At 38.6% G+C, this 8,796-nt stretch overlaps 3 protein-coding genes and 1 pseudogene across 6 annotated transcripts; 2 read left to right on the forward strand and 2 right to left on the reverse strand.

Moving 5' to 3' along the window:
* Positions 1-977, forward strand: part of LOC104735805 — a 1,478-nt pseudogene extending 501 nt beyond the window's left edge.
* On the reverse strand, positions 1,010-4,172 carry LOC104735806 (AUGMIN subunit 7). Its single transcript, XM_010455659.2, has 9 exons — positions 3,904-4,172; positions 3,479-3,564; positions 3,259-3,320; positions 2,969-3,060; positions 2,751-2,876; positions 2,372-2,462; positions 1,924-2,031; positions 1,629-1,727; positions 1,010-1,436 (listed from the first exon to the last, which is right to left on the reverse strand). The coding sequence occupies exons 1-9, from the start codon at positions 4,035-4,037 to the stop codon at positions 1,245-1,247; spliced, it is 990 nt and encodes a 329-aa protein (XP_010453961.1). The 5' UTR covers positions 4,038-4,172; the 3' UTR covers positions 1,010-1,244.
* Positions 4,256-6,390, forward strand: LOC104735807 (xylulose 5-phosphate/phosphate translocator, chloroplastic-like). Of its 2 annotated transcripts, XM_010455662.2 has the most exons (2): positions 4,256-5,559; positions 6,098-6,390. In XM_010455662.2, exons 1-2 carry the CDS (start codon positions 4,465-4,467, stop codon positions 6,245-6,247), a joined length of 1,245 nt encoding a protein of 414 aa, XP_010453964.1. In that variant the 5' UTR covers positions 4,256-4,464; the 3' UTR covers positions 6,248-6,390. The 2 variants fall into 2 exon arrangements, with proteins under 2 accessions (XP_010453964.1, XP_010453962.1); XM_010455660.2 differs by lacking the exon at positions 6,098-6,390 and having other exon boundaries at positions 4,256-5,860.
* LOC104770072 lies at positions 5,884-8,796 on the reverse strand. 3 transcript variants are annotated; one of them, XM_019234984.1, is made up of 4 exons: positions 8,551-8,796; positions 7,324-7,998; positions 6,616-7,232; positions 5,884-6,077 (listed from the first exon to the last, which is right to left on the reverse strand). In XM_019234984.1, the coding sequence occupies exons 2-4, from the start codon at positions 7,926-7,928 to the stop codon at positions 6,001-6,003; spliced, it is 1,299 nt and encodes a 432-aa protein (XP_019090529.1). In that variant the 5' UTR covers positions 7,929-7,998; positions 8,551-8,796; the 3' UTR covers positions 5,884-6,000. The 3 variants fall into 3 exon arrangements, with proteins under 3 accessions (XP_019090529.1, XP_019090528.1, XP_010453965.1); XM_019234983.1 differs by having other exon boundaries at positions 5,884-6,040; positions 6,579-7,232; XM_010455663.1 differs by lacking the exon at positions 5,884-6,077 and having other exon boundaries at positions 6,422-7,232.

Genomic DNA, 8,796 nt, shown 5'->3' on the forward strand with positions numbered 1-8,796 from the left:
TGCTTTTTTTTTTTTTTTTTTTTTTCTATGCTTCTGTTGAGAAAATTTTCTTGATTCTACTGATGTGATTAGGTTGATAAGGAACAACATCAGCTTTGAAAAAACTTTTTTGTTCTCTGTGTTACCCTAAGATTGATTCTTTGGTTACTATCCTTACAGATTGGGGATGTTTGTAGCTTGATTCTTGGTTGTATTGTGATTCATTGTAGAACAATTTGGCTAAATTTGTGAGTTAGTTAGGCAAATTCTTGGCTCTTATTTGCTCACTTTTGTGTGTGTTTCGTGTTGTGGAATGACAAACAGTGGGTTATGGGGGTGGCAATGCAAATCATCTGCAATAGCAAAAGAGAATTGTGCGCTGCGATGCCTTTCTCCTGTTTGTTATGAACTCATTTATGAGAGTGATCCGGTGAGGCTTTTTAAAAACGATGATGATTATGTTCATTCTTAAGGTTTTTGTAAATTTTTCTGTCTCTTCTGTATGCAATGTCTTTGTTTTGTTGTGCAGCTTGAAGAAGGCGAAAAAGATTTGATTAGAAGCCAAGAGTACAAGTATTGTATGTACAAGTAAGGTTAAAGCGACACTTCTCTTTTTGTTTTTACTACCACTTTCTGGAACTTGACAATCATTGTGGTTCTCATTTCTCATTAGTTGAGGACAAATATGAATGATTGGTGATGTGCAAAGATTTCTTAAAAGGATATAAAGCATCTATATACCGATCTGTTTTTTTGCAGGTCATCAATTGGGGAAAGCCTAGAAGGTGTCCGAGGCAGCTTTTGATTGTATCAAAGAAGAGATTTTCTCAGTGAAGACTTTTTTCTTTTCTTTTTTACCTTTGCCAAAAACTGAGCGTAGTAGATCTTGAGCTTGAGATATAGTATTCTGCTCTATCAGGTTTGAAGCCTATAAGGCTTTGATTGTTAGTTGGTACAATTGTCAATTTTTGCGTATAGGATGATGTTTACGTCTATGATTGGTAAATACATCAAATCTTAGAAACCATAGTACAAATCAAAGTCCCAAGACTTACATTCAGAAATTATGAGAAAATTACTTTCAGAAAGGATTTGGTTAAGTAAGTTTGGCAACACAGAAAGAAAAGAAAAAAAGCTGAAAAGAGTTACAATCCATGAGATCAAAACACACCCCTAAAATGATTTCTAACAAATACAAATCATCACATTCATGGAGTAGGATTGAATGATGCAATGAACGCAGCCCCTGTTCAAGTGTGGTCAATTTATAGACGTTCACCTTGCTCACGAGCAATAGAAGCAGAGAGGATTCCAAGATCTCGATTGAGAACAGTCAATGCAGCTTCACACTCAGATACGATTCTGGTTACAGAAGAAGGCTCTCCAGCTACTGTCCCCGATGATCCAATGGAAAGAGCTGCATGTGAGTCTCTTAGGTTCTTCAAGTTTCCTAGGAACTGTTGACAATACACAACTCATATTATTCCACCGTGTTATCAGAATCAGGTATAACTGATATGGACTTGATCCGGCTCTTGAACACAGTTATCAACTAAAGTTAAATCTGCCGAGAGCTAGTCAATATAGTCGATACAACGAAGCATATTATATGCTTCCAAGTATTAAGATAGAAGGAGACAATTAGGTACCTTTAAAAGCATATTATATGCTTCCAGTAAACGGTTTGCAGCAGGACCAAAACCATGAAGCTGAGGCACTTCCATCATATGCGTCCATGGACGAATTTCCTGAAAAAATCCAAACATAGTGATAAGGATACAGCGGCTTATTTTTCAGTTTCTGGAAAAGCTAGTCAGATCAAAAGATAGAGAGACATAGCGCATTTCATGTCCACAAGAAAAACGCTCAAGTTAAATATTTTGCTTCCAGCTGATTTAGGTTGATAGACGGAAAGAATTATGAGTTTGAATGAAAAAGAAATACCTTTGTGTAGATTGTATTGAACGCCCTAGCAGTTTCAAGAAACGATTCTAAACGAGCCCTTAGTTGAGATTCCACTTCAGTATATTCTTCATCTGGGTTGTAAGCATGCTGAAAGGAGAAGAAAAGCAAAGAAAGACATATTTAATTTAAACAATCTGGACCTAGCTGTTAAAAAAGCAAGACTGTGGCCTTCTATCAACAAGTCAATAAGTAGTGGGAATTGAGTTTGTATATACGTATTAGTTAGATTATGTAGTTCAAGTCTTGGCTACATCAGAACCAGAAGCTACATATAAACAGAAATAGGAGCTATATGTTAAGCAATTGGTATATGCAGTTTACAGGTAAACGTGCCATAAACGATAAGTTGAGTGAAATATCTCAAGTCTGACGAAACAGCAAATTGGTCCAATGAGTTCTTTACTACAGAGTCAAAAACAAAACACACCTTTGCTGCCAAGTCATCGACTTTCTGTTGAAGATTAGAGAGAATCTTGGCCTGTTCTGACAGTTTTGTCTCCAGTTCTGAAACATCTGGTCTGCAAATAAACTTCCATTAAGGAACATAATGTCACTACATCTGCTGAAACATGAGGCAAGAATCTAAGACCATAAAGATCTGGAAGCATAAATAAAAAACAAAGGGACTAACTGGCACCAAAAACACATTGCTAACCCTTGTGGCTCATAGTGGCTAAGTTTCTATGTTGAGGAAAACTAAGTTTACATTTACAATACATCTGAAAAAGTACATTACCCACAATCACTAAATAACGACAAAAGGTGCAATAAGTTGGATGGAGATAACAGGAGAAAGTAGTTGTTACAATGGATATATCGACTGGATCTGCACATCAGCCGGGAACAGTTTGCATTCCTCAGAAAATATAAGAGATTGTCTCTCTGCAATAGCATCTATGAGTTGGATATCTTTCGCAACCTGCTCATCAATACTGAAGAATAAGCAAAATCATTGTTATGCTCAAAGAACAAAACAAACTATAATGATACAATTTGGCGGATGATATCAGATACAAGTTATTACCTCCATTCTGGGTTATCTGAGAAGAGGCTTGCTTCCACTAAATCAACAATATTGCGAAGCATTTCCATCCGATCTTCATAGGTTCCATGTCCCTAAACAATGAAACTATTATTGCATCTTGAAAGTTCAAAGTTTACAAAAATAAAAATATATAAAAATTGATCGTTGTTGAAACAAATCATGGAACTTGAGCACATATAGGTAAATGAAAAATCCAGTAAGTCTAGATAAAAAAAAAAAAAAAAAAGAAAGAAAAGAAAAAGATGATCTAACAATATAAACAAGCTTACTTGAATGGCTTCTATATCTACAGTAGGTGTAATCCCCAAAAACTTTGCGATCTCTGCCAAATCTGAAAACGAGAAATCACTTAACTCATCAAAACTAATAGACATGCCCTCAAACAAACTCTTCAAGGAGTAGCAAGATAGGAACTAAGAACCATTGTGTATCTATGGAAGCTCAAGCAATAATGGAAACATAGTCTATATGATCAGATAAAACACTTACACTGAATACGAACAGTTTCTTCATCACGAACCCCAGCATCTCCCTGAAGATTTTGCTGTGAGAAAGGAGATTTATCACCTAATAACCTACAAGAATAGCCAAAAAGAAGACCAGTTAAGTAAACCCCGTATAAGTTCTCCATTGTGGTTACAAAAAAAAAAGAACCTAAATTTCAGGTTAATCAAGCAATTCAAACAGACCCAATACTACATTTTGACACTGATCAAACAAAGTATCAACTTCCACACTGCGAAAACCAAACCAACAAAAAGACCCTTCGAAGTTTCGATCAAACTCGAAAATTCAAAATGTGCTATATAGTTCAATTGATCTTCAAAATTTAAAAAATTTCCCAGGCAAGATGATCGGAAACAGACATATAATAAAGCCGGAGAAGAAGAAGAAGAAGAAGAAGAGAAAAATACTTGAAAAAAAGCCATTCGAGAAGAGCGTAGCGTTCCATCCCGGCGAAAAGGAGTGATTGAGCAGGAGCATTTGCCCTAGGGTAATTTAGCAGCCCTAGCTTCTTCTGTATCTCTTCCATCTGCTTCGCCGCCATTTTTCCTCCCCCACCCCACTGATTCCGGAAACGGCTTCAACACCAATTCAAAATCTCGAGATCTGACACTCTCGTCTCGTTGCTTTCTCTCAAACTCTTAAAAAAAGAAAAAACGAAAAAGAGCCTAATTTACCATATTAGCCTCTTCCTCACCTCTCCACCGTGTAAAAAGAGTAAAAAAACAAACCAACAATAAATAAAAAAAATTGGAACAAAAGAGAATTAAAAAAAAGGTGGGGGAGACACAAACTCCAAGAACAGAGCTTTCAAAAGAAATTTGTACTTCCCAACGGATCTCTGACGTTTGGTCCAGAGCCGACGACGACCCACCAGCTCTCAAACCTAAAGTTATCTCTTTTACTCTCTCTCTCTCTCTCTCTTTTCTCCTGCGTTCGTGCTTTTGCTCTGTTGCTTAAGTTAAGCAGCAATGATCTCACTGAATCTATCTCCTTCCCTAAACCCGGGTCTCCTCCTCCACAAGACCCGGACCCGTCTCTCTGCTCTTCCCTTCACCAACCCTAAACCTTTCAATCACAGATACCCATTAGGGCTTTCTCCGATTCGCGCCGATTCAAAACCCTTGCTTTCTGTTTCACTCACCAACCCGGTTTACTCCTCTGGGGTTTCGCGGAAACCTAGATCCATCCCCGCCGCTGCAACTAACTCATCTGATTCAAATCCGGACGGGGACTACGAAAAACCCGATCTTGGCGAAGCTGAGAAGAAAGAGAAGAAGGCCAAGACGCTTCAGCTAGGGATCGTGTTCGGTCTTTGGTATTTTCAGAACATCGTCTTCAACATCTTCAACAAAAAGGCACTCAATGTCTTCCCTTATCCATGGCTTCTCGCTTCGTTTCAGCTCTTCGCAGGTTCTATTTGGATGTTAATCTTATGGTCCTTTAAGCTTTACCCTTGCCCTAAGATCTCAAAGCCTTTCATCGTTGCTCTCCTTGGTCCTGCATTGTTCCACACTGTTGGACACATCTCAGCTTGTGTCTCTTTCTCCAAAGTCGCTGTTTCTTTCACTCATGTTATCAAATCAGCAGAGCCTGTGTTCTCTGTTATCTTCTCGTCTCTGCTAGGAGATTCGTACCCTATAGCTGTATGGTTATCGATTCTTCCGATTGTTATGGGTTGTTCTTTAGCTGCAGTCACTGAAGTCTCATTCAATTTAGGTGGTTTATCAGGAGCTATGATTAGTAACGTTGGTTTCGTGTTGCGTAACATTTACTCTAAACGAAGTTTACAGAGCGTCAAAGAGATTGATGGATTGAATCTGTACGGTTGCATCAGTATACTCTCTCTGCTTTACTTGTTCCCCGTGGCGATCTTCGTTGAAGGATCACATTGGGTTCCTGGTTACCATAAAGCCATTGCATCTGTTGGGAAGCCATCAACCTTCTACTTTTGGGTTTTGCTCTCTGGTGTCTTCTACCATTTGTACAACCAATCTTCGTATCAGGCACTCGATGAGATCAGTCCTTTGACTTTCTCTGTAGGGAACACAATGAAGAGAGTTGTGGTGATTGTCTCTACGGTTTTGGTGTTTAGGAACCCTGTTAGGCCTTTGAATGCTCTTGGATCAGCCATTGCTATTTTCGGTACCTTCTTGTATTCTCAGGCTACTGCCAAGAAGAAGAAGATTGAAGTGGGAGGTGATAAGAAGAACTAAGGGCAAATCTAAGGTTTCCTCAAGCTGTTTTATTCTTTTCCAAGTTTTGTTTTTTGTTTTTGTTGTTTTTAATCTTATTATGAGACTAGATTCGTCATTTCTGTTAACTGGTTCAGTTGCTTCAAAGACTTTGATCTACTTTAGTTCTTGACCTCGTCTACTTGATATTCTTGATTCTGAGAAGAGTTAAATTTCTTAATCTTAAGCCAGTTTCTGCCTAATACAATGAGACTTTTGAGTCCAATTCAAAAACTGTACACTAAAAAAACACAAAAGAGAGTTGCCTTCTTTTCACCAAGAGTAATGCCGGAACCTTCTTCGGCTTGTTCTCCTGAAAGGTTTACAAGCCAAAATGCTAAGATCAACAGNCACAATGAAGAGAGTTGTGGTGATTGTCTCTACGGTTTTGGTGTTTAGGAACCCTGTTAGGCCTTTGAATGCTCTTGGATCAGCCATTGCTATTTTCGGTACCTTCTTGTATTCTCAGGCTACTGCCAAGAAGAAGAAGATTGAAGTGGGAGGTGATAAGAAGAACTAAGGGCAAATCTAAGGTTTCCTCAAGCTGTTTTATTCTTTTCCAAGTTTTGTTTTTTGTTTTTGTTGTTTTTAATCTTATTATGAGACTAGATTCGTCATTTCTGTTAACTGGTTCAGTTGCTTCAAAGACTTTGATCTACTTTAGTTCTTGACCTCGTCTACTTGATATTCTTGATTCTGAGAAGAGTTAAATTTCTTAATCTTAAGCCAGTTTCTGCCTAATACAATGAGACTTTTGAGTCCAATTCAAAAACTGTACACTAAAAAAACACAAAAGAGAGTTGCCTTCTTTTCACCAAGAGTAATGCCGGAACCTTCTTCGGCTTGTTCTCCTGAAAGGTTTACAAGCCAAAATGCTAAGATCAACAGCTGCAGCAAGCGCCATGAAAATAGCTGCATCTTCCACACAAGTTACATGCCGCATAGCCAACTGCACCACGGGTTTGCTGCTTTTTCCTTCCCCTTGCACTCTTGAGCTCATTACAAACCCGCCTCCAGAGACACATTGTCCCAGACCTGAGAAGTCTCCGCTACTCTGCGGGCTTGGAATCGGGGTAGCTGCAACCGTTAGCATCTGTTTATCCGTGTCGACTAAAAACTCCCCGCCTTTCTCAGCGCTGATGAGAATTTCAGACATTAAGACATCTCCAACTTCTAGCCCGTTTGATAGAAGATGGAATCTGCAACACACAGAGTCTCTGATCCCACGTTCCCGCCAAGCTTCGAGCTTTCCCCATGGTTGCCAGCTGTTTGGTCGAGATGGGTCAGGTCTGACCACAAGCCAGGCACCCGGGTTGGACTTGGCAACCCAATCACAGCCAGTGGATGGGACAAAAGGAGTTGTAATGAAAGCAGCAGCAACTGCAGAGCCAGAGAGATCATGTATCTTCACCTTCCAGCCTTTTCTCTCACGTCTCTCACTCTCGAGCTCAGTTCCATCGCCTGAACTTGACCAGTATCCATTCAACGGATCCACCTGTGACACCCTGAAGAATCAATAGCTCCTATCAGTTACTAAACAGAGAACTCAAAGAGACAAGCTTTGTGTGCAACTATAAAGAAATAAAAAAAGGTCACCTGTCTCGGCTAAATTTGCAACTGAAGATAGGTTGCTTGACCGAGCCACGAAGCTGAACTATCTGAGGGCTCAAGGTAGTAACATCCTCGAACTGGAAAACATATCTAGGATCAGGATCAAGCTTCACTCTCAAATGAAGCTGAGCGCCACCATCCCGCTTGTTCTTTCCGATACCGATCCATCCATTGAAGAGAATCATTGGTTTCCCTTCTCCCCATTGAGGACCTACCTCCAACTTAAATATCCCAATGTGCTGTCTTTTAGCACCAACCCCGCAATTCGAACTCTTTTTACCAGTAAAAACCGATATTTCCAAGTGAGCATGAGTATAGAAACATCCAGGGGTCAGGAGAGCTCTTAAATCAGATTCTTCAAGATAAAAGCTTGTGGAAACGCCCTGATGGTCAGGAGCTGCATCTAGGGAAGGCATCAAAGGGACAGATGTTGTCTGAACGGGAAAACCTCGGAGTTTTATTTCGCAAGAGCATTGGGAAAAACAACAGTTCTTCTTCTCATCTGTTCTTGAGGAAGAGTTTAAAAGGATCTTTGGAATTCTCAAGGCAAGAGAGCCTACTGAAAGGCGAATAAAAGCTTGGGGATCCATTAAAATGTCAGAAAAAATCTCCCCATTGGATCACAGAGGATGCATATCCATGGTGGTATGATCAGTCAACCTAACAAGCCAACACCAAAGACGAAAGAGATTAAACTAAAGTTAAACCAAATATCAACAGGACACTCGAAAAAAAAAACACAGTCTTGAGCTCTGGTGCCAAGCAACTAATAGGCTTAAACACTTGTACTGAAATTAAAGTTTCCCTCTTTTTTTTTGTTAATAACAACACCACTAAGCTAGAGAATTTAATATCTTTCCTATTTTCCCACATAGCTCTAACCTATAAAGAACAACGATCACATGACTTCTACCATTAGTAAACTCTCAAGCTACATCAAGCTCTGAGAAATTAAATTACTTCATATTAAACTAACAGCACAGGACAAACTTGATTACATTAACAAACCTTAAAACTGAACAGAGCTATATAACCAATTGAAGTCAAGTGGAAAAAAACCAAAGAAGCAGAGAGAGAATCAAATCAAGTGAAATGAGCTAAAAATTTTAATGAAACAAAAAAAAAAAAAGGAACAAACTTTATGGAATTAGGATTTTACAACAAATGAGCAGATAGAAAAAAAAGAAAGCAAGTTAGAGTTGTGATACAAACCTGTTTAAAACCCATAAGCATTATTTTCAAGACAATATGATAAGATCCCAAGAAAAGTTAGAACCTTTCAAAATCCTTTCGTAAAACCAAAAGGAGAAGAATTTAGAGATTTTTTTTTTAAAAAAAATGTGAGTAAATGAAATGATAGAGAAGAATCAAGAGAGAGGTAACATAAACATGAAATTCATATAAAGAAGAGAGATTTAAGATTATTATGATTCGTTTTTTTTTTTTTTTTTTTTTTTT

This window comes from Camelina sativa, chromosome 13 (assembly GCF_000633955.1).
Source record: "Camelina sativa cultivar DH55 chromosome 13, Cs, whole genome shotgun sequence".
Classification (NCBI taxonomy): domain Eukaryota; kingdom Viridiplantae; phylum Streptophyta; class Magnoliopsida; order Brassicales; family Brassicaceae; genus Camelina; species Camelina sativa.

What these genes read in the sequence shown, in the direction of transcription:
- LOC104735806 (XM_010455659.2), bottom strand. Translation starts at nt 4,037, where the DNA reads ATGGCGGCGAAGCAGATGGAAGAGATACAGAAGAAGCTAGGGCTGCTA. An exon ending in AGAAACTGTTCGTATTCAGT is followed by an intron (nt 3,321 to 3,478) that starts GTAAGTGTTTTA and finishes TCTCGTTTTCAG; the next exon opens with ATTTGGCAGAGATCGCAAAG. An exon ending in TCAGATAACCCAGAATGGAG is followed by an intron (nt 2,877 to 2,968) that starts GTAATAACTTGT and finishes CTTATTCTTCAG; the next exon opens with TATTGATGAGCAGGTTGCGA.
- LOC104770072 (XM_019234984.1), bottom strand. Translation starts at nt 7,928, where the DNA reads ATGGATCCCCAAGCTTTTATTCGCCTTTCAGTAGGCTCTCTTGCCTTG. An exon ending in TGCAAATTTAGCCGAGACAG is followed by an intron (nt 7,233 to 7,323) that starts GTGACCTTTTTT and finishes TTGATTCTTCAG; the next exon opens with GGTGTCACAGGTGGATCCGT.
- LOC104735807 (XM_010455662.2), top strand. Translation starts at nt 4,465, where the DNA reads ATGATCTCACTGAATCTATCTCCTTCCCTAAACCCGGGTCTCCTCCTC. An exon ending in ACACAATGAAGAGAGTTGTG is followed by an intron (nt 5,560 to 6,097) that starts GTGATTGTCTCT and finishes AAGAGAGTTGTG; the next exon opens with GTGATTGTCTCTACGGTTTT.